The 25,538-nt window shown below is 41.0% G+C and overlaps 1 protein-coding gene across 1 annotated transcript in view; it reads left to right on the forward strand.

The window, feature by feature from the left end:
* Positions 1–13,317: 13,317 nt before the first annotated feature.
* The window catches only part of LOC126299421 (uncharacterized), a 50,124-nt gene continuing 37,903 nt past the window's right edge, over positions 13,318–25,538 (forward strand). The window contains exons 1-2 of the mRNA XM_049991318.1: positions 13,318–13,446; positions 18,104–18,142. Of these exons, the coding sequence (XP_049847275.1) occupies positions 18,131–18,142 (12 nt within the window). The 5' untranslated portion in view covers positions 13,318–13,446; positions 18,104–18,130. The remainder of the gene's footprint in view (positions 13,447–18,103; positions 18,143–25,538) is intronic.

A 25,538-nucleotide genomic window follows, 5' to 3' on the forward strand; every position in this document is an offset into this window, starting at 1 on the left:
CATATTATCCACGAAGCAAGGAGGACATAAAAAGCTGACTGTCACAGGCGAAGAGTGCATTACAGACCAAAAAAAATTTATAGCATCAAACATCGACCTCAATGTAAGGAACAAGTTTCTGAGAAAGTTCGTTTGGGGCAGAGCAGTTTATGGAAGTGAATCACGGATTTCGAGAAAACCGGAGAAGAAGAGAATGGAAGCGTTTGAGATGTGGTGCGATAGATAGATGTCGATGGACTGATAAGATAAGAAATGAGGAGGCTCTCTACAGAATTGGGAAGGAGAGCAAGATGTGTTCAATATTGCGGAGAAGAACGGAGAGGCTGCTAGGACATGCGTTAAGACATCGATAATTAACTTACGTGGACTTGAGGGAACTGCAGAAGATAAGAACTGTAGTGGAAGACAGAGATTGTAATATATCCAATAAATCAGTGAGATGCTACTCTGAGATGAAGATACTGGCACAGGGCACAGGAGAGGAACTCGTGGCGGGCTACAGTGAAAAGACTGATGAAAACAATTCATTTATGTTTGTCCTCTAGCTAGTCTTAGCAGCAACAATGAAACAGAATACCATTTTAATCCTAAAAATGAGGCCGACCGTAGTGGCCGAGCGGTTCTAGGCGCTTCCGTCTGGAACCACGCGACCGCTACGGTCGCATGTTCGAATCCAGCCTCTCGCATGGATGTGTGTGATGTCCTTAGGTTAGTTAGGTTTAAGTAGTTCTAACTTCTAGGGGACTGATGACCTCAGCTGTTAAGTCCCATAGTACTCAGAGCCATTTTGAACCTAAAAATCAGTGAGCCTCTGCTGACGTTCTGTTATATGTAAGTGTGCACAATGCTGCAACCGGCTCTGTCATGTAGCCGTGAGTTCGTATAGATGTTCTGAACGACCTCGACGTCGACTGTACATTAATCGCCATTATACGTCCCTCTAAGCTAAAAATCATTTGAATTGCAGCGGACGATAGTAGTACTGTGTGGAGTCTACACTGTACTGCCTCCAGAAATGTGTACTGCTGTGGTTAAACGTAGCACATGAACTCTTCAGTAAGCTCATTCGGACGATTACACACAGGTGCGGAGCAACATTGTTTTTAGTGCATATTGCACAATAATGTCATTTTACCCGTTTGCGGCTTCAAAATAGGAAAGTCGATGATAGATTAAATTCATAGGACAATTTTTCCTATGCCTGGACTGAGGTTTAGGTGAGTCTTATTGCTCTTTTATTCATTGATGTACTGTTCTTACGATTTGATTTTCGTAGTCGAAAGATGAATCCTTTCTAAGGAAGTTTCCAATATCTTCATATTGTTCCTAATTACTTTTTCCGCATCCCACAAATCTCAAACACAGCAGAAGGCGCATACTATTTCGTTACTAATTTGATTTCAGTTTTGGAACTGACCGCTGTGCATTAGTTATTGGTGCATAAACTTGCCATAGTGGCCAATAAAGTGTGTTATTTGCAACAGGCGTTCAGTTACCAACTTCAAAAATGCTGTTCCGACGATATTCTGAATTTGTGGATCATTTTGGACTACCGTATCAGATTTGTTAGTCGGCCATTGAGAATGAAAAAAATTAAATTCACGTCACAAGAAACTTAAGTGCCAGTAACGAACAATTACTGAAAGTCATGTTGTCTCTTTTGAAACACTTCCCTAAGCTATTGATAAAATATGAACATAAACCTGCATAAAGTAACAAAACGACCAAGTGCACGCTCAGGGAATAATAGTGAATTAAAGTACCAACACCAGACCAAGCAGAAATGTCGATTGCAATACGAACGCAGAGTTGAAGTGTTACCTTACTAGTATTGCTCGAATTTGTTGACCATCTGGGTAATCTGAAGTATAATTGTGAATAAAAGTAAAATCCTAAGGACTGACGAATCATTTACGCAATATCATGTGAGAGAAATACAATCCATTGTTTAACCGATAATCACGTAAAGAAGTTTTCTGCAGTTTAGTAACAGGAAACATACTGGTAGAACCTTCAGGACATTGAAATTTATATTTGTAGTGCATATTGTATCTATATCCACAGAGTGTTATTTATATCATATAAGCATAACTTTACGACGGCTAAATCGTTGCAGATTGTGTTAGTGAAGAGTCCATATGCATTCATTATCTTCCGTTCTTTAGTTAGTCTGAGTAACAACGATCAAAATTTGGTTTCCAATTTTGCTGTTACGATGGTCGAAGTTAGGAGTGAAATTAACAAACGCGCGCCAGTGCAGCCGAACGTACCCTCAAAGATGTACTCTGCTGATCTGCCAGCGAAGTAACTGTGGATGTTTTCAGAGAAGTTGTCAGTAGCTACTATCAACTGTCTTCGGCAGCGCTTTGCGCATATGAGACGTAATATTTCTGCATAGGAACGCGGCATCGCTTAGCATTGTGAACAATTTTCAAATTTTCTTCGTGCACCTACGAGAAGAGGTAAGCCACTAGCTAGCGCTTTTAAATCTGTGAATGCTTTCACTAGTATTGCTCTTACAACACTGCGTGTGTCCTTAATCTCTTGCTTGGAAGAGCTATAATTTTGTTGTATGAAATTAGTTGTACAAAGCTGCAATTTGTATCATCAGCTCCAGAAACCTGTTTTTGTGGGACCGTTCATTTCATTTCGTGTTGGTTAGAAAGTGTACACAATAGTAATGCACGCATTATAACAAGAAATTTTGGATTACGCCGATATTCAGTCGTACGGAAGCGCGATGTTCGTACAATACTACATTGAAATACGGCAGTATTCTGATTTATTAATATTTACACAGATAAAAATGTAAAGATGTTCGCGAATGAATGATAAGATGGCTACTTGCATATCCAGTCAGCTTTTGTGTGTATGCTACTTTAACGCAAATCTCGTTACAGCAAACTTTTAAGTTTTCAAATTATTTCCGCTCTGTTGTGACATGCTGTGTTTACGTGTAAAAGCGATAACGTTGCCAACTTTCCGCATATTTTATTTATGAGTGATTCTAACGATAATGCATTTAGCATATGATTAATATTGTTTTACAATTGCTAGCATTAAGCGAGCTGCTACGTGCTCTGCTTCATCCTGGATAATTCGTAGCTGCCTAGTAATCAACACGTAGATTGACATGGGACGTACGTATATTTTTTCTCTTAATGTCTTATCACAATTATGCATACAAAAGTTTCGTTTCTCTAGGACTGGTGAGACAATGACTTGCGTTAGAGTGAAGAGCGGCTCAAATCCCCATCTGGATAACCTTACTTTGGTTTTTCTTGGTTCTCTACATCGGTTAACGCAAACACTGGAATCATCCCTTGGAAATGCGCATAGTCGATTCCCTTCCACATTCTTACTTACTCCAAGCTCGCGCTTCGTATTTAATTCATCTGTTCCTTTTTCTTTTAAGTTCTTACTTTAATTTTGATTTTTTTATTTCTTTTTCTCTCATGCTGCCTCCCTACTGCGTTGGTTCCCTATCAGACGCTTCCTTGTTCTGTTCCAGTGATCCAGTCTCTTTTTTTTTATCTTTTTGCATCTACATACGTACTCTGCTAAGATCAGTACGGTGATGTTGGAGGGCACATAGTGTAGACGGCCATCTTTATCATTCGCGCCTGGTTTGTTGGAATGCTCTGTCGGTATGCCTCCGTGAAGGCTAGACTTTCACGAGTATAACCATTACGTGGGTGGAAGTAATAAATAAAATTTTTAACTCGTTTCAGAATGTTCACTCTCGCAACTTTCTAAAGAGATGCTTACCGTGTTGGAACATCGTTTTTTCCTGTATTACCTCCCACGGAAATCTGTTGAACATTTCTGTGACACATCCGTGCTGATTTGTCTGTGTCTTTTCTTTCTGTATTTCTGTGATCTGCTTTCTCAGTGACAGGAACAAAGTGATAATTTCACATTGAATCCTTAAATCATACCAGACGTTATAGACTATTTGCACGCATTATATTACTGTTTCGTCCATTTCTCCCGTCTTCTTTCCCTCTACCTCTCTGCATTTCTTTCTCACTCATTTCTCTTTCTCCCTGTCGTATCTGTCACAGAATCGTCTATTCCTCGCACATTTTTTACGCCCTCTCTCCTTCCCATCCCTCCTCGTGCCTATCACGACCTCTTTCTCCGCCTCTTTTTTCATTGTTCTCTTTCTGACACACACACATACACTGTCATTTTTCTCTCTATCCTTGTTTATTGCTTGGCGCTGGGAACTTAGTACTTTTAAGTCACTTTAACTTGTCTCTGTATTCTACTTATATCTCCTGAAAATTTGTCTTATTTGTTGTTGTTGTTGTGGTCTTCAGTCCTGAGACTGGTTTGATGCAGCTCTCCATGCAACTCTATGCTGTGCAAGCTTTTTCATCTCCCAGTCTTATTTACGAGAACAGAATTTCACGAAGTCTAGATATCTTGCTAGAGTTTTCATAAATACTTAGAACTATAAGTGAGACTTTCAGATAACAGTTCATATCACTTTTTGCTAATTTTACATGAGCAGCTGCCCAATATACTCCTTTTATTTTTTTTAAAATTTGTATACTTGGCCAGTAATTACGTAGCTCGTGACCCCGCTATTTCTTTTGTCCAACACGTATTCTGCATCTTGATATGTGTTATTAGTTGTGCTAAACTTGATTTAAGGATTTGTATCTCTCTCTCTCTCTCTCTGTCTCTGTCTCTGTCTCTGTCTCTGTATGTGTGTGTGTGTGTGTGTGTGTGTGTGTGTGTGTGTGTGTGAATGTAAGGATAAGAGGGTGGAAGACACGGAATACGTCATAGAGCAGAGGACAGGTGATAGGGGGAGGGATGGGCGAGAACGAGAGAATAACAGAGTGAAAATGAAAGAAGAACGAATTGTGGGTTTGTATAAGTGCCTTTTCAGAAGAACTACATTTTATAGACGTGACAGAACACTAACTATATCCCAGAGAATTGATGGGTATCTCAGAGATTCTGACTGCTCTTAGGGGCTGCACATCATGCATTAATCAACTTTTTAAAGTGTGAATGTAAGAAAGACAAATTTAATTAATAGAAGTTTCTATTTATGGTGCTAATCATAGATTATTCTCTGGTAGACAGTAGTGAGAAAGTGTAAAACAAGGCACTCGATTATGTAGTGCAGGTTTCATTCCTTTGTGGGTTATTCTGCCTTGTATAATTTAGGACTGGCTGCTTTACCGAGCAACAAAGGAAAGCGAGGAAGGAGCCGCTCTTTTGTGCCATGCCGATGTTGTCAGTATAGCTTCGAAACGTAATCTGACTATTAGGGAAATCAAACTCACCGCACTGTACATCATTAAATTATATTATGAAATATAGTATAGGCCCTACACCCTACATGATCTTCTGAAGTGAGAGCTGCTTTTTTTCCCTATCGTATCTGCACTCTAAGAAGACTCTCAACGTGGTGGCTCATGGTACTCTTTGGATCGATAGAAATCAAATGACAATGCCCGGGGGTAAGTGATTTCTGACCGCTGTTAACGTCGGCGAGCGGACAACACTGTTTAGTTCGTCTACATCTACGAGAGCGGAAGTAATACGCTGATTTAACGTTCGCTGAAATTATGTTTATGACGTATTTTGGACTCGTCTTATTTATTTACATATTTTCTCCATCAAACACAGTGTTATTTGTTGTCTAACGTTGATAGCAATGAGTCACTACTGATTACTGACGTTCAGTTTCAATCGACCCATATACTTATATCATTTACCTTCTTAGCGTTCGCTTATACTGTCGTTATACGTAAATGAAATACCGCCTGTATTAGAAAGCAGAGGTCCTTTTATCGAAATTATTATTTCAAGCCTACACACAGTTTTTCAAATCAATTTAACGAAGATCGAAGAAATCTTTTGTAGTCGTCACAGGGTATGATGGGACCTACCCCAGGACTCGTCCTGGCTCTTATCGGCCTCTATAAATGGCTGCAAAAAACATCAAAAACAACGCATTATGGTATTGAAACCAATGAAAAACATATAGAAAGTTACAATAAACAATTTAAACGATAGATCTTTCTGAAAACCTAGAAAAATTAAAGTTTTCGCACAAAATCGACAATTTCAAGCACACTATGAACTTCTGTCTAGATAAAAACGTGTGTCTTTATGCTTAAGAAAACATGTCTTGCCTATCAGACAACTGTCGATTTTGCACATTCTTTGCTGACAATGAAACAAGCACACCTTCTGTATTTAACTGAGTAATCACAGCGCGCCAGGTCTGTACGCAGTAACAGTGCGTGAGGGCAGTCGACGAAAAGAGACTGGGGGTTCTGTTATAGCAGTGTTGTGATAACAGTCACCCTTATTTTGAGTTTTGATCAGCGCAAAAACCCGGATGCAACCCGAACGAATTGGCGTAAAATACTGTAAACGGTGTGACAGTCAAAGAAACATAAGTTATGCAGCGATTACCAAGGTCATAGAATTTCTTATTGTAGTCGTTCACGTAATGCTGTACGTAAAATTGCCAAAATCATAGACAGTCATTTATAGAATTATATGAAAATGATGTAATAATTAAAATGTCTAGTTGTACGGGAGTGCGGTGACGCGGGGGGGGGGGGGGGGGGGGGGGCGGCCGAAGCCCTTCCTGTCGTCGTCGTTGTCCCCTTTCCTCTCGCCACTTGCGAGCGTCCGTACATATAATAGGAGGTTATACAAGTACAATATTTTCACGACACTAGTATTTTAAAGTGGATTTACCGTTACTTTTCAATATGGCTGCAAACTATTAACGTTTGAAATGCCAAGGGGCAAAGAGTTGAACTGCTTTTTGCTCCTTTCTACGACTGTCACGTATAATTGTACCTCTCATCATTTGTCGTCTCTTAAATAAGAACGTCACGTACTGGGTTCGGTTGAAATGCCGTGGGTTTCCCAATAATTATATTGTTAATTGTAAAATTGTCTAACAGTTTTATTTTTGTTGCTCTGTGGCCTATTTCTCTTTGTCCTGCTTCGTCGACTGAACATCTCTTTCCATTCGACTCCGTTTCCAGAATCTGATTTTGTACTGCGTTTTGCCCAGATACAAAGTTTTTGGTTTTCAGTATTTTTTGTGCGTCTCTTCATCATGCGTTATGTCACTATACGAGTATTTCGCGGTATCTGTCTTGCCCTCTCCCTGAATCACAGTCAATTTTTGTCTTTACCTTTTCGTCTTTCTAACAGGGGATCTCTCTTCTTCTGTTATGTTGTACACTTCCACCTCACTTGAGCTCTCCTCATTTTCATTACCGTTAATGTTACTTCACTTCCATTCTGTTCCTTTTTTGTTGTATAGGTTTGTGTTTGTTCTCTACCGCTTCCATCCACTGATCCGTAGAATTTCTTGGCGATGAGGTTCTTTCTTCAGGCGATTCGTTTTTTGGGACTCTCTTAAATTTTGAATGATTTTTTATTGAACATTGAATTGTTATGACGTTCTTGGTTTTTCTAAGCTGGCGTAGTAATGTATTGTTTTCTAAAGATGTATCAAACTACACTCATTGTTGCGCACGTTTTCCGGTCTCTCAGACGTTGTTACAGGAGTTCAGTGCGATGATATTCTGGGTTATCCTTCATGATTCCGACACCCCTTTGCCGTTATATGAGACGGAACGTGCTTCTCAGACAACGCTTTCGCGTTTGTTGACAACTGTCATCGTAGACTAACCGTCCATTTATCACTTTCCTTATCTGTTAGTGACCAGTAACTCTCAGTTACGCTACCAGCAGCTGGATTAGATATTTTAAATCAGAGGTAAAAAATCTTCATAATTTGGAGCTGTCAGTAATATGGACATTGTTTAGTCACTAATATTTCTAAATCTGTATGCACATTACCCCTATACATTCGAGTCTGAGTTTTATGCATGAAGTCCCCATAGTGAAGTCGCACTGAAACAAAACAACATTGGCATCTGCGAAACGAAATGAGTCGTACATCCGGTCTTCGACAGTAAAGTATTTATGATAGTATGAAATTCGGCTTGCTCTGTTGGTCCATGATATAAAAAAGGCTGTATACACTATCTGGTCAAAAATATCTGGACACCTATTAGTGGACATTACTAAGGGGTGTGTCTCTCTTCGCCTATATGACGGCCTAAATTCTCCTGGAGACACTTACAGTGAGGTTATCTGAATGTCTTTAGACGAATGGCAGTCTGTACTTCCAAAAGAACCGAAACCAGAGAAGGTCATTTTAGACACTGGGAATAGGAGCGAATTAGACGTTTTAACTTATCCCAAAGGTATTCCAGTTGGGTTCAGGTAGGGACCGCGGGTAGGCCAGTCCTTTTCAGGAGTATTATTATCCACAAAACATAGCCTTACAGATGATATTTTACGACAGGCTGAATAATCATTATAATGCAAACAATCATCCTCTCCAAACTGTTCGTCTACGGCAGTACACAATAGTGTTAATCTGTTAGTATATCCTTCTGCAGTTAGTGTTTTCTTAAGTGCAGGAAGGGAACCATACGCTAACTACTAGAAACACACCCATGCCGTAACACCACCTCCTGCGAAATTCACTATTGACACTACACATGTTGGTAGGTAATGTCCTCCAGGCACTCGCCAAACCAAAAGTCTTCCTCACGGTACAGCGGGAGACATCACTCTACATCACTCATTTCCAGTCATCCACTATCCAGTGATTCGCTCTGTACATCACCTGGAACGTCGCTTAGTATTGACTACAGATATGAGCTGCTCGACCACTGTTACCCAGTCTTTATAACTCCCTACGCACAGTCAGTGTGTTAGCTGTATTACTGGCAACTTTTGGGAACTCACGAGAAATTCCCTCCACTGATTTCATCTGAGTTTTCACAGCTATACACTGTAATGCTGTATGGTCCTATCTGTTAATACCTGTACGTGGGGCTAACTGATTTTAGTTTAGTTGCGGTTGTTCCTTCGTTTTTGCACTCCATCACCACGTCACCGACAGTCGACTTGAGCCGCTTTAGGGAGTTTCAAATGACTCTGATAGAACTCTAACACAGGTGACTCGTCCGTGTTCGGAACATTGAGCTCTCCTGACAGACCCATTCTGATGCTGCTGTTCCTCTGCTGACAGCACAATACTCCCCGCCTCCTTTTATATTGGAGGGTCCATCTCTCATGACGTCTAGTGGCCAATTCCGCATTTCATAGCGTGTTCGAATACTTTTTATAAGATAATGTACAACAGCGTGTTTCTAGACTTCAGGCAGGCGTTGTACACAGTTCAGTACGCTAACAAAACACGAGGTCATGGAATGTCAGACCAGCTTTGCAGCTGGATTCAGGATTTCCTACCAGACAGAATTCAACGCGTCAGTTTTAACTGGGCAAAAATGTCAGTTGCAAAAGTAAATTCAAAATACCCCAGCAGAGTGCCATAACACCTTTACTATTAACGGCATGCAGGGTGTAAGAAAAAGGCAAAAAAATGTAAACCTCGTCATCAGACCTGGAAGACCACGCGACAGCCATCTGACTGCCGTGTCATCCTTAGTCATTCATTATCGGATGCGATATGGACGGGCATGGAGTCAGCACCCCGACTCTCCCCCCCCCCCCTCCCCCCCATATCGACGTTCCGACATATGGACCGCTACTTCTCCGTCACTTATTTTCATTCCATCCACAAAGGAAAAATCCCTGGCAGTACCGGGAATCGAAGCGGAGACCCCCGCATGAGGGTCTGTTGCGCTGACCTCTCGGCTATGGAGGAGGACAAGAAAGAGTTACTTTCATCAAATTTCTGAGACGCGTTTCTCTCATACAGAATGTTCAGAACGGTGCTCTTCGCCATTTCAGTGTTAATTCCTGTCTGCTTCTAATAAGAGGTTCCGTGACATATCGATGGCTCATTTCCCTTGTCTCTACATTCTTCAGACCTAAACTTGTAAAGTGGGGACACTGGAATGCTATTGTGTGTAGAGCACGGGCGCAAGATGCGGAGAGCCTTCGGGCCTTTATAGTGGAAGGATCCAAAATCAAGTGCAATACCCCAGGCATACATCAAAGTAAGTATTCCATGCAACACAGATTTAAAATTTACGTATAGTCAAACTCGGTTCCAGAACATTTTTCCACACAAACGATTTCTTATTCGACACCCCCACCCCTCCCTTCCTACCGATAAGTTAGTCGCAGTTTCTTGGGCTTCTAGGAAAACATATAAAAATAAATTTCAATGTAGTGATAGTGGAAATAGGTAGTTTTTTTCCTTTAAAATAAATACTACTCAGACATTCCTCTCTAATAGAAACAATCCTTTTGATTCTTTTCACGTGCTCAATATTAGAAAAAGGAATAACTCATTGCCATTTAAGGGAATTCCCGACATCTTTAAAAGCTTTAGCCAAAGTACATTATTTTATATATATAACTGAACCTACTGAATTTTTCTAGCTTAAGTAAAAATGTGCAATCTTTTAGACTAAGTTGAACCAATGAAAACAAAAACAATTTATTATGTTTTACTTGAATAATTGAATTTTCAATTCCTGAAGTTACAAATTAATTCACTTCTGTCGAAAAAAGTGTGTCTGAAATTCAAAAATATCATTTCACTTTGTATTGACGTGTTAAACATAAGACACTGTTTAATTCCGTAAGTTGTCCGTTACATGTGAAGAAAAATCATCAGTTAAAAATTAAATTATATAACATTTCCCATCAAACTATTTTAAAACTGAAAAACTAAAGGCCGACCGCGGTGGCCAAGCGGTTCTAGGCGCTTCAGCCCGGAACCGCTTGACTGCTACGGTCGCAGGTTCGAATCCTACCTCGAGCATGAATGTGTATGGTGTCCTTAGGTTAGTTAGGTTTAAGTATTTCTAAGTTCTAGGTGACTGATGACCTCAGATTTTAAGTCCCACGGTGCTCAGAGCCTTTTTTTTTTTTTTTTTTTTTGAAAAACTAAGAAAGATTTTTATGAATGCAACTGAAAATTAAAACGTAAATACGTGTGAGATACGGAAAAGAAATATAAACCCATGTGTATCAGGTACAGTTCTTCAACGTATGTACTAACAATTTCTCCCCTGGACAAAAACATTATATTGACATTTTTTAGGATTTAACTTAGTGAAATCTTCAAAAATAGAATCTGAGTCTGTTGACCGCAAGGTATCACTGTCAGACAAAAAGTTGATCGTTCACACAGTCGTTCTAGAGAAAGTGTTGAACTACGGTATATCTTCAGTTTTGAAAAACTTCTTTCGCCACTAGATACAGTTAAAATCAAGAGGATTCGGACACTTACAACAGTATAAGGAAAGCTGTTAAGAAGACTGTTTTTTGTATAATAATAGAATCAAATCTGTGCACAATATACAGTAAAAGGAACGGACGCAAAGATCAAAACTTCATCTTTTGGTGTAATTTGTGTCCAATTAGATGGAGACTTAGTTGAAAAGTTAGCATTTCAAGCAGATTTATACCAACTACGAAAATATTTGGTGCTGAAGTCAGTGGTAGCTCGTAACAACAGTGTCGCAATAATCTCAAAACGGCCCCAGAATGAGATTTTCACTTAACTGCGGAGTCTGCGTTGATATGGAACTTCCTGGCAGATTAAAACTGTGTGCCGGACCGAGACTCGAACACGGGACCTTTGCCTTTCGCGGGAAAGTGCTCTACCATCTGAGCTACCCAAGCACGACTCACGCCCGGGCCGTGAGTCGTGCTTGGGTAGCTCAGATGGTAGAGCTTTTGCTTCTGTTCTAGAATACTTTCACGCGTATCAGTTTTTGCTATTAATTATAATACACCTTCCATACAAAATTTTGAACTTGGGCCCTTTTCAACTTGGTGCCTAATGGTATAGGTTAACACACAGATCGTCTGTGCACAAAACAGAGAGGTGTCCCAGACGCGGATCGAACCCACACAACGGATTAACAACTGTTGGTCTGGTACACTGGCCAGCGCGACTATAGTTTTAGGCAAATACTGGGTGTGTCCCCAAATCACACCTGTGGAAATAAAACACGTAGAGCAGCTAAAATAAAGAACATTCAGAACAATTTTTATACGATATACAGTCAGACGGCGCACACTACTTTTCTCCCTTAGGTTAACTGACAGCTTTGACGACTGATAGGCGTCAGCCTATAACGTTAAATTACAACGCATTTCAGGAGGAATAGTAAAAACTATAGGAGGCGGTAATATAGATTATGTCGAATAAAACGATTCATGTAACATGACTAATTTTTATTGGATACAGAGATACAGCTGTTAGAGTGTAACTCAAATAAATACAGAAGGTAGTTAACAAAGGCAAAAAAATTAAGATCCGAGTTGATTTTCGTAAATTCCACTTCCATTTTCAAATCAATTTCGAATCATCTTGACAACACCGCTTGTAGCTCTTCTGTATATCTTTGGAAGATGACTCGACAGAAATGGTGAAGTTTCCTGGCTGTCAAGATCCCTGGACCTCACGCCCTTAGACTTTTACTTGTGGGGATTGCTGGAAAGGCGAAATCCACAAATAAAGAGTGAATACAAGAGCCGAATTTATCGTTCGGATTATTTAAAGTGCTGCCTAAGAAATAACGTCAAGAGCACCGCAGAAGAGCTATTTGTGGTTTTCTTAAGAGAATTCTAAAGTGCACTTAGGTCGGAGGTGGAATTTATGAAAATCAACTTCGAACTTAATCATTTGCTTTTGCTTAACACCTTCTGTCAGCGTCTTGGTTACTTTCCAACCGTTGTATCTCTGCGATCAACAACAGTAAATGGAATGTTTTATTAGAATTAATCGATACCAGCACCTTCTAAAATATTTGCTATTCCTCTGAAACACCCTACGTATTTTCCAAATCACGAAAACAGCAGACCAAGCAATGTAGAATAAAAGACAGGAACGAGAGAGGGGTGTTCCAGATCATCACCCCTAATCGGATACTAGAGGGGTTTTATTTAATTATTGCAGGCATTACCCTTCATTTATCCACATTTGCATTAAATCGAGTGGATATTTTCACCTCGTCTTTCTGTATTTCTTTCATCTAAGTGCAACTAGCGCTACATTTCTGTGACGCTTCTGGCTACAGCGGCGTTGGTCCGTTCATCATACGATTATGAGTACGCTTTCGAGGAAGAAATGGCAATTCTGTCAATTTAACTCTTCCAGCTACCGGCTACTTGCCCCAGTTTCCACGAATTTGGAGCGAAAGACTTTCTCCAGGAATTCGTCTAGAGTGACACCTGTACCGAGAAATTGGTAACCGATGTAGAGGCGCTGCTGTCGCTCTACAGCTTCACTGGAAGCCTTCCTGTTCACGCCTCGCAGTTTGACTCGCAGCTCTCTAGCTGTCAGTGTGCTCAGTTTGACGCGCAGCTGTCTAGCTGTCAGTAGGGTCCGTGCTGGGTAGGCCAGAGCGTTAGTTACCTCTTCCAGCTCTTGCTTCGAGTTTACAGGTAAGAAGTATCTTCGGAAGTGAATTACTGCCAGATGGCGAGCACTGAATATGTCATTTGTCAAATTCTGCTACTAATCGTGGAGAAAATTGTAGTAAAAGATAACGTAGTTTTAAAAAAGCCTATTATGGTCGTTATTGTAAAATGTACTGCAAATCCTAAACTTGCCATAGTCTGAGTGATAGAAATATTTTAAGTCATACAGTCCAGTTAAAGTTCTGAGCATGCAGTGCTTTGACGAAGTCTGAAACTAAAATTTGTTCCATCAGTGACATTAACAGATACAGTACTTTTTCTCAACGAAAATATGGCTAGACTAAGTGATTGACTTTATAATCAGTCTGAATTTGCATTTAAATTAGTTAGGTATGAATGCTTATAAATTTGTCTGCGTAGAAATTGTCAAAAAAAATACAGATTTCACACGGTTTTTCTCAGTATCCTTAATTCACATAGCACGAAATACTTTTTTTTAGCTGCACATCTTGCTGGGAAGCAGTAAAGTTCAGCTGTGAATAACTATTACTTTTGATCCTAGTGCTATAATTTAAAAATGTTAATCCGTTCTAAGCAACAAACTCGTTGGGGCAGGGAGGGAAAGGGGGCGGGTGTGTGTGTGTGTGTGAGAGAGAGAGAGAGAGAGAGAGAGAGAGAGAGAGAGAGAGAGAGTGAGAGTGAGAGAGTGTACATATTTTTATGTATACGTTGTGAAGCTGCTGCTAATGTTTTCTATATACTTGTGAGGGGAATACACCACATATTCAAAGCACTTTTCTGTACATAGGTTACTTGCTGTGTAATTGCCACAGTCCATTGTTTCTCGTTGTATTAGTATCTAATGTAACATAAATTCGATTTTATCACAAAAATCTGCAAACTCGTGCAGTGAAAATGTTGTAGAACGCAAGCGTTAATTTCGTTATTAGTAAGCAATTGGCTTGCCTTACTAAATTTTTGTTGCTTTGACTGTTGATGGCTACAGCGATTTGGACTGGCTTACTTATTCTTCCGAAAAATGTTGCAGGATATTCATTTTGCAAAATCATTCTTTCCATAACCTAAGTTAATTTACTAGCCATTTATGCCTGAATGGCCAAATTCGTCAAATTGGCGTACTGCTCATGTCAGGAAGTGGGTTGGTGCCTTACCTGCATCGAACGGTTTTGACTTGCGGGGTAATGTGGCGTGTGATCTGTGTGCAGACAGAATATACGGTTTTATTACCTAGTTTGCGAAGAAGCTGATCTCTGGCGTAGGCAGAGCCTAGGTAAGCTTCGGAAGTAAACGTTGGGTTCCCTAAGCCAATGAATGCAGCCTAAAACTCTTAAACTCCTTAGACTGCGTATTTTACACATTTTGGCTCTCGAAGAGTAATTTTGATGACGACGTAGCGATCCCGCCCGTCTGCTTTGACCCATGACGTCACAAATATGGCGGAAACGACCATAAACCACGGTTCCAATATGGCACATATAAAGTCGTTGCGTACCCACTATGAGGACGAAAATACATCGAAAAACACACACGTTCCACAGAAATCCTAATGACACTAACGGGACAAGCACGGGAAATAGGGTTTTTTGGGTGGGGACAAACTAAATATAAACAAATTTAGACACCCACCCCCATACAGCACCACGCGAAACGACGAAAAAGACATCACAAAACTCCCCAAGTACCACTTAACACAATATCATCTGTAATCGGACACTTCCCTTGACCTACATTGCTCAGCAGCGGCTCCCGATCCAATAAATTAGGACCTAACACTTCCCTTCATCTATAAAACTTAAAAACATCTCCCGATACCAATACCAACATTCACAGCCACACATTGGGATCGAACACTTCCCTTGACCTGTTATCCTTACATCTCCACATACAGCCGTCCCTGGCCCGAGACGCCGGAACTTTAAGTAAGCCTCATTTCTTCACGACGTACTGAACACTTCGCGACTTAACCCAAAAATCTGAATAGTTGAAGTTTTATTAGAGACAACACACTGTCACCCACATTAGCCGACAACCGAAAACTGTTGAGCCTGTCAGTCATATCCATACCTACGAAAGACACAAAGCAATTTACCAAAATTCACACGACGCCACACTCCCAAACTAAACCAAAAATTCACCTAACACACCACCAGAGACCACCACCGATCGCATCAAAACATCTACAAACACGTCACTCTCACAAACTAAATTCCGCGACGTCGTGACGTCACACACATCAGCCTTACGTCACGGGCCAAAGCCGACGGGTGGGATCGGACGCTTCGGTCGACCCTTTCCCCCCTCCCTCCCCATCTCCACCTGTACGTATTATTCAGGATGTTTAAATTTTGGGCGTAATTAGTGGACTGTGGCTTTCTAAACAAGCCAACTGGCAGCTTTCGCAGGAAACTGAATGCTATTGCTGAAAACGGAAGGCTATTTGCTCCACGCGGTTGTAAGTCCCTTCAGTTTTGTAGTTACGCGAAGACCCAATCAAGCTGCTAACTATATCTTAAACCTTCAACATAGTGACAGGATTAGAACTGTCTAAAGAATACTAAACTGCCACAGAATTTGTTGCGTGACTATGAATTTCGTCACTGCATGAAGCTTCTACTGCACTAACGTATCCGACGAAAATTGTGTATGGAGTAATAAGTAACCCATGTGAAATCTGTGATTGAACAGAGCTTTTTTAATTTTCGTAAAGTTTACCCACAGCAAGTTCTAGCGAGCGTTTACGCTCTTGTGATTTAAGGTATTATATAGTTTTTCGAGAATAGTATATATGCAGATTATCCTTAGGCAATTTTATCTAGAACGAAATCTAGATAAGTGCATTTTAAAATTATCAAATGTTTCATCAGTTAAAAGCACATCTAGTCTTATTCAGAATAGTCTCGTTAGGTAGGAATATTGAGTAAATGTCACCGTGTCCGACTTTAATCTTAATCGCTTCACCTAATACGAAGTTCAGGTTGCATGGTTAGCAGTGTAAACAGTGATTCTACCTAGCTCTGATGCCTTCATGGCGATTTGTTCTTTAATGACATATGTAGAACAACTAAATTTATGGTTGACAAGTTTAATGCAACAATGTCAAGTATTGTAGCGGCCAGGCTATTCTTAGTAACATGGCCACAAGATTTAGAATAGCAGCCTAGCTTCAATTTGTGCATTACGCGTGTGACTTCAGACTGTTCCCAGAGTAGTTTCATGTTGACGCCACATCCGGTCTTCCGCCGTTCAATTGAGCTATATTTCCGCCTGACATTGTCGAAGCAACTAACACTACATCCCATTCTTACTTATCCCGCGCACGCGAGGATAATTTGGAAAGGGACATCCTAGCCTAATCGGCCTCCCATTACTGTCTATAAAGTTACATAGTGTAGAAGCGTTACTCATCGCAGTCTCAGTTCATATCTCAACACACACCTCGGTGACTACAGTGTCCTCGCTGACACCCACAACTTCCAGTCCCTCCTTCGTTTCCTATAAAAATCACTGAAGCTCCGTGGGAAGACCACTTGTAAAACTTTTACGTGCCTTGCGGAGTATTTTGCCCATATAATGAAATCAAATGTCACAGGTGTAATGCAGCCCACCAAATACCCTTAATACTGCTGACTTGCGAATTTCACGGTTCCATTATTCCTCGTAATGGATTCTTTCATTGACGAGTAAGCTGCTGACTTTTTTCTGTAGCGGGCAACGTAGCTATTTTGTGTGATCAAGAGGTTATCGTGACATGTACATTGCTGAGAGGAGTGTCTCGCGCGCTCTTGTCCAACAATGTACGTTGGAGAACACTATTCCCAAGAAAGTGCTAATTATTGGATGTCCATCATATTACCCACACATTTATTTCGATTACATCTCGCTGCACTTCCGCAAAAATTTCTACCCCCGCCACCTTATGTCGTGTCCTGACCTTGTCTTCCACTAACAGTAGTTTTCGTGAATATTCAACTCCCATATTATGGGTAAATATTTGACATTTGCTGTAAATGGTACGGTGTTCCAATGTAATGCACTGTTTTTAGAAATAGACAGCCCACACTTAATAGGGTGTGATTAAATGGTCAAATGTAACTGGTTATCTTGAGTGGAAAAAGTGCTTTCGTACTCTTGATTGGCTGATGCTGTAGCTGAGTGACCTTACACCATGCATATCTTCCTTGACGCTTGTATAAAACGTCAGTAATCCACGTTTAGGGATGGGACTCTGCAATTTAGTGGAATATGGTATTAAACACTGTTAACCTGATGGAAACTGTTTGAAGTCCATACTGCGGCAAAATAACGCATTCTAAAAATGAAATTGTTGCTAAAACTAGCACATCAGTATTTGAAGTACTGGTGTTAAGTAGATAGACGAATATTAATTGGAATATCTTACTGTTACACACGTAGTTTTCTCGTCATAGGCACACTCGTGCACTAATTCGTGCGTAAATTTTCTTTAGAGCTCTTGAAAATTTGCGTCAAAATCAGTGCAAAATTATTCGTATCCAGTAGGTTTATTACATCGAACACTGTTTAATACAGCATTTTTTTCTGACTTTAAAGAAAGACTGATATTCCGGATTTTGCCTCCTTTGGTTTATGATGTCGCCAAAGCTCTTAAGGTTGTACTGAATTCATGTTCGTTATTTTTCAGGTCGTCGCAGGTAGCAGTTGCTGAATCATGGCTGATAAGGCAAGTTTTAGTTTAGTGATGTCATGTTCCGTAGATCATTCTCAGATTATTTTATCGATATGATGTGGAACAACTGATATATATATACACACTTGAATAGTGCTAGTATTAATATTACTGGAATTTTTAGTTTTACACATGCAACTAATTTAGAGGTAAATTTCTTTACCAGGTCTGAAACAAACTCGTCCATGGAATAGTTGTCAAAAGAAATGATTTTAAGCTATATATAAGCTTGATCTAGTACGTGCCAGACACTTTGTTGTTGGGCAAATGATCAAAGGTTTTTGTTGCTGAATAATGTAATCCTTTTTGAGCAACTGACAGCTTCAATAACTGATAGGAAAGGTAATTATGTCCCCCTCTAGTGTTGTACGTATGAACATCAATGGTCTTCGCGAATTGAGATGGCTTATTTGTAACAAATTTCATAAGCGAATATATGTACTCTGATGGTGCAGTTAAAATACGTAACTCCTTGAAAAGGTGCCTACATGCCGTCCTTAGGTGAACACCACTAATAATTATTCTCACAGCTCTTTTGTGCAATCAATACATTGCGTCTAAATGGTGAGTTACCCCAGAAAACTAGTCGATAAGACGACATTGAGTAGAAATATGAAACGTACGTTAGGAGGCTTATCTGTTTATTACCAAGTGAGTTTTTTCCAAATTCAGGTAGTCCATTTTCTGAGAAACACTTAATAATTCTTTGAAAGACATCCTTAACAATATCTTCATGTGCTTTTTCTGAGATGGGATTTGTTGTAACATTCGTGTCACCTGCAAACGTACTATTTCCACTTGATGAACGTTGAGGTCATTCGCGTGAATAAGGAACAGCAGAGGACCCAAAATTGAACACTGTGGGACTCCCTTTGTGGTAACTTCCCATTCACTAGAATTTACCACCCTCCCAATATTTGTGCTATTCAGCACAACGTTTTGCTTTCTGTTGATTATGATTCAAACCAGCCGTGTGTAGCCTTAAATTCCATAAAACCTGAGTTTATAAGAATGTGACATGATCTGCACAGTCAAATGTCTTGGAGAGATCACAAAAAATACCAACTGCGGATAATTTATTTAGGGCTTGAACTAATTGATGGGTAAATGTGTCCACAGCATTCTCAATAGAGTAGCCCTTCTGGAATCCGAACTGTGACATGCTGGGTAAATAATTTTGACTTAAATGTGAGACTACTCTTGAATACATAACTTTATCGAATATTTTAGAAAATGAAGTCAGCAACGAGATTGGTCTAAAATTGTCACTCTTGTCCTCTTTCTTATGAAGAGGTTTGAAAATTGCGTTTTTCAATTTGTCTGGAAAAATTCCCTGTACCAGCGAATCATTACATATAACGCTAAGGACTCCACTTATTTAATTAGAACACTTCAAAATTTACACTCCATCACCACCACAGGAGCTCTTGTTTTTCGACATATTTATAGTTCCCTTAATTTCAATGGGGATGTTGGTGCTATTTCTAATGGCGTAAAGTCCTGGGAATGTCATCTTTAACATTTTTTTGCTCCAACTGAACCCTTTAACCCTATTTTTTCTGCCACATTCAGAAAGTGATTGTTGAAAACACATGGCAATTATCACTCAAATCATTTAGCTTTATTGCTATGGTATGCTGTGCACTGTCAGGCTGCTCCATCTCCCGTTTGACAATATTCCATATAGTCTTAATCTTATCAGCAGAACACAAGCCTCTCGACTTAATGACTTTCCTTAAAATATTACTGTATCTTTTGTAGTAAGCAAGTAACGTCGGATCCTGACTTCTGGCCTGTCCATATATATGCCTCTTCCTCTTACAGTATCTTAATTCCTTTAGTAATCCATGGCGTACTTTACTTTGTTATGGCTCTTTTGGATAACTTTTCAGGAAAGCAACTCTTAAATATTGAGACAAATTTACGGTCGAATAAATTAAATTTGGCATCATTTTCTGTGTATACTTCATCCCATTCTACCTCTTCGAGGCTGCACTTAAAACTCTGTATCCTGTTCGCATTAATAAGCCCCCCTGCCTTATATGAACCTGTCTGAATCCTGCAAGGTGCTGTTATATTTCCATTACCTGTGCGTCATGATTAGGTAGCCTATTAACTGGGTACTCGTAGTACCTGCCAGAGCACTGTCTATGAAAATCGATAAGTGACCTATCCTGTTGCACACGAGTTGGAAAATTTAAAACAGATACTAGATTGAAACAACAAAAGATTCTTACTTTTCCTATCTGTATCTTTTGAGAAATCTAAATTAAAATCAACACTAACGGCTTCTTTTTGTCGGACAGGTAGCTCAGTAATGCCTCTAGATTTTTCATGAATAGCTGAAAGTTAACTTGAAGGGGTCTGTAGATTGTTAAAATTTCTAAAGAAGTATATTGCAGTAGCAACTCAAAAGCACATGCTTAAAGGATCTGATCTACACAAAACTATCTGTTTAAATATTTTTGACTTTGTCCAGTTTTTATATAAGTAGCAACTTTTTTCCATGTTTCTACATGAATAAGACTCTAATGTGTAATCCTTCAAATTTTTCTCCATCCCTGCGGTTACATGGTGTTCAGAGAGACACTAAACATCTATACCTTCAGAATTTACCCCATTTTCTAGGCATACAAGAAGTTCATCGATCGTATTTTTTTAGTCCTCTGATGTTCTGATGACACATTTTCTTTGTATGACAGACTACAGACATGATGGCACTGTTCTGTTTTAATCTCTTTAAATACTCTGTCTGTAATCTGACTAACCTAAAAAGTGCCCCTCTGACTCTGATAATCATAAGTATTTTGTCTTGTGTGCATGTGACCCCTTTGATTTTCTGCAAGATGATCAACTAATCTATTCTTCCCCCTCCTATTCAGGTGCAGGCCATGACTAGTGTAACCCCACCTCCCAATTGCATCAACAGGCACAGCAACACTGTTGACAGCCGTATTAACCCAGGGCTGGTCATAGCGCTGCAAAACATCCACAAACCCCACACAAGTGTGAGCTGTTGCTGCCCTTCATTACAGCCAGGTCACACATAATACTATAGTCCGAATTGCTAGCCAGGCTGTTTCCTGCTCCTACTATAAACATGGTCCTCGCCATCAAAATCTTTGCACCAGGCTCCTAGGTTTTCTGTAACCTGGTAAAGCTTAGCACTAGGTATGAATCCTACGACAACTTGCTTATTGTAGACCCAATTAGATTACTACAGAGCGCAGAGGTGCAGAAAAAGTTGAGATTTCTATCACAACCACCACCACTATCACCCAGATAGTAGATGCTTCGAAATTTATAGTTTCTTGCATGTACGACTTTCTATTATTTCTAATCTGCCCTATGTTTTTCTTCCTTCCGCTATTCCCTCGGTCGGTATGATAGCCTGACTTGTGTGCAACAATCAATTTCTCTCTCCCCCTCATGTAAAACTTTAAAGTTGTCGTTTCTCCAGTTCACCATTTTTATTTTGGTTGCTCAAAAAGTCAAGGCTATCTTCATCCTTAACGTTTCTTTTTCTACAGTTCACAAGTTAGTCTGAGCCATGGACAGCTGTGCTCCAGACATTGTTTTAGGAGACGCCTACTGGCATTCAGCAAATAATGCCCCACAATTTTTCCTTGGAGCTAGTTATTCTTATGAGTAACTGTTTAAAATTTGTCAGTATTTTTTTACCTGTACTACTTTCCTATATACTCAATGTTGTATGGCCTTTAGCCAACGTTGTGTAAGAGCATGTGTTTCATATTGACAATAACTCAATGTTATGCACCCAGGTTTCGTCATCTGTAACGATCCGTGACAGACCTCTCTTGGCCTCGGGCTGCTCCAGTATTTCAGAAGAAACTACTTTTCTTTCAAATTTGTGGTCTGTGTTGAGCAAACTTTACAATGAGTCTCATTGCACACGCAATTCCAATTATCTGATGGCTGTAGGACCAATACCAGAGTTGGAATGCGCCGGTCTGCACTCGCATGTGCTTGTCTGAGTAGAATATTCTTTAAGGCGCAATTAGAAATTTACTCCTCGGAAGTCTGTATATTGCAGAATCGGTAAGCCAGTCAGGCAAAATCGCGGTGAGCATTGAGGCATCCAATCCACTGTCGCACTAGAGCCTCTTATGATAAATGTCCTGCGTGAAGAGGCCCGTATTTGCCTGGTGCACATCCTCGACCGACAAGTATGGTCGACCCTGAAACGCCTTAGAGAGACGGAAGGTGCGGTCATCGCGTGAAGAGATCAGAAGTATAGGGCGGGTGCTAGTGCGTCCCACTTGAGATAGCGTTAACTTGTGCGTTACGCCATTGGTGATATGGGGACGTGCGTTATCATGAAGCAGCATAGCACCACACTGATGGTTCTCGACTGACATGCTGCCTCCATACACATTAATTTCCAGCGGATGTCTACCAATGTTCGTCCTTTGGCAGCTAAGAAAATAACGTTTGTCCTTTTGTGATGCATATGGTAATAAGTTCATTTCTGGTAGTTACCGCACGCATCTCTCACGAATGGCACACACATCCGTTGCTTGTATGCACGTGCTTACATAGGGTGAAAAAAAATTTTTTTGCGCACTCGCTTCGCAGCGTGATTCCTCAGACGCTAGCAATAAGTGTCTCAATGTCGTCCCACCCATATTTCGGGCAGTAAATGGACGTTAATGCCTGGCGATCTGGCAACATTGTAATAACGTGTACGGTAACTGTCTACCAGTGATGCTGTGCAGTTGCGGTGGATAGCGTACAAGAGGTCGAAGGATCGATTCTGGGTTGACGCTTGTTTTTATTTGCTACAAGTGGTCTGCGTGGGACGGTATCTGATGCCTTAATCGTCAGTGAGTACAGTGGATCTTCTAAACATTTGCAGTTCCATACTGTGCACGCAAATAGATGGAAATGCAATCGTTAATTGGTCAGCTTTTAAAGAAATCTTTTGCATGTAGTGTACGCGAATGTTTTCACATCACTGCCTTGTCGAACACCTTGTTCCAGGAAAATGGTGTGCCTCAAGGTTCAGTACTGAGCGTTGTCCTCTTGCTATCGCTATTAACCCTATAATGGCCTGTCTCCTGCTGGGCATCTCCAGCTACCTTTTCGCTACGATTTTTCCATCTATTGCAGTTCTACACGGACTTCACATTGAGCGGCTTCTTCAGCGATGTCTCGATCATCTTTACTCGTGGAGCATCAACAATGGCTTTAGTTTTTCCACTGACAAAACTGTTTGTATGAATTTCTAGCCTGGCAGTGAGTTTCTTCCACCGCCTTTGCATCTTGGGACCGTTGCTGTTCCGTTCGTTGAAATCCTCTTTTCATCCCCTTTTCCTCTGTTTTATCAATGTAGCATTGGTTGGCTCCTTTTCCCATACACACTTCTACATTCAAGAAGTTGCACTCTTTTAAGTCGCTGTGGTCTTGCCTCTACTGCTTCAGAGGTGGGATATTTCCTGCCTCTAGCTTAGCGTTGGGGTTGCTCTCTTGCTGACGTCCCTCATTTTGTTTTTCACATTGCCGACATGACTGCACTTTTATGTTTCTCAGCCTTTTCCCCTTTCATTGTTCTGACTTTCCTGAGACGTCTCACTATCAAAATGGACCACATTTGAAACAAGGGACTGATGACCCCTCTGTTTGGTCCTTTCAACCTCTACCTACCTACCTACCTACCTACCTACCTACCTACCTACCTACCTACCTTCCTTCCTTTTGGTTACCAGACCCCAGCAGGTGTCCCTGGCGCTGACATCAATGGCATGCTCTCTACCGACGCAAACTTAATTGCCAAGCACTATGCTGGAGCATCTGCATTGGAGAACTACCCCTCTATGCCCCACAGTGAACCCTATAACGCCCTGCCGGTAGCTCTTCGATGCTCTTGTACATTGCCCTGACATAGCTCCTGGTCTGTACTGGATCCACAGTCAGAAGATGATTAAACATCTGTCTATGAGAACCTCTTGTCATCTTCAATCGAATCTGGTGGATGGCGTCTTCCCATTGCATTCGTGGGAGAGCACCATCATTACAGTGTTAAAACTCGGTAAAAATCCGCTTGATGTGGATAGCTATCGGCCCGTCAGCCTCACCAACGTTCTCCGTAAGCTGCTGGAATGTATGGTGTCGGCGGTTGTGTTGGGTCCTGGAATCACGTGGCCTACTGGTTCCATATCAGGGTGGCTTCCACCAGGGTTGCTCTACCACTGATGATCCTGTCCCTCGAGTCTGCCATCCGAACAGCCTTTTCCAGACGCAGACACTTGGTTGCAGTCTTCTATTGACTTACATAAAGCATACGACACGATCTGGCGTCACATTTTTACCTCTTTGTATGAGTGGTGTCTCAGGGGCCCTATCTCCATTTTTATCCGAAACTTCCTGTCGCTTCGTACTTCTCATGTCCAAGTTGGTACCTCCCGTAGTTACCCCTGTATTTAGGAAAATGGCAGTGTGCAGTGCTCTGTATTATGTATCTCTCTTCAGTGGCCATTAATGGCCTAACAGCAGCTGTAAGGCCGTCAGTCTCCCCTTCCCTGTATGTGGATGACCTCTGCATTTTGTACTGCTCCTCCAGTTCTGGTGTTGCTGAGCAGCGCTGACAGGGAGCCATTCTCAAGGCGCAGTCATGGGCTCTACCAATGCAGAATGGAGCAGTCTTTCTTTGCCGAACAAGCTCAGGGCAATTAAGGATTCTACAACTCCATGGCGGTCCTCCTTACGGGTCGTACATCAGGCCTCTGTCATCTGCCGGCTCCACATTGGCCATACTTTTTTGACTCACGGTTATCTCCTCCATCCTAAGAACCGTCCTCTGTTGTGGATCGATATTTATTGTGGCTCACATCTTATTGGATTGCCCCAGCTTATCCACCCTACGATGGACTTGTAGCTGTCCAGACTCGCTACCCCTGGTGTTGGCTGACAATGCCTCAGTGGCGGATCTCGTTTTAAGTTTTATTCGTGATGTGGGGGGGGGGGGGAGGGGGCGGGGCTTTTATCGCTTTCTTTAAAGGAGGGACCTTCCACCTTATCGGTGAGTGTATGGGATGGCAGGCCCTCTTACTTCCCTTCGCCCTGACTGGATTGCCTTCAACTGGGCTTGGTGGTTCACCCCGACCCTCTGCCTTCCCACTCCTTTCGTTATAGGGTCTGTTATGTCTTGAGCGTCTCTTGTCTCCTGTGCTGTTCCTTCCTTCCTTCCTTCCTTCCTTCCTTCCTTCCTTCCTTCCTTCCTTCCTTCCTGTCATCAGTCAGTTTCTTTCCTTCCATCTTCTTCCGCCATTTTTCTTCCTTCCCTTAGTTTACAATTTTATGGACATTGTAGTTGCCTCTCCTAATTTGAGATTTTATCGGTTTTAGTTACTCTAAGGTCGGAGGGACTGAT

Source organism: Schistocerca gregaria, chromosome X (genome assembly GCF_023897955.1).
Source record: "Schistocerca gregaria isolate iqSchGreg1 chromosome X, iqSchGreg1.2, whole genome shotgun sequence".
Taxonomy (NCBI): Eukaryota; Metazoa; Arthropoda; class Insecta; order Orthoptera; family Acrididae; genus Schistocerca; species Schistocerca gregaria.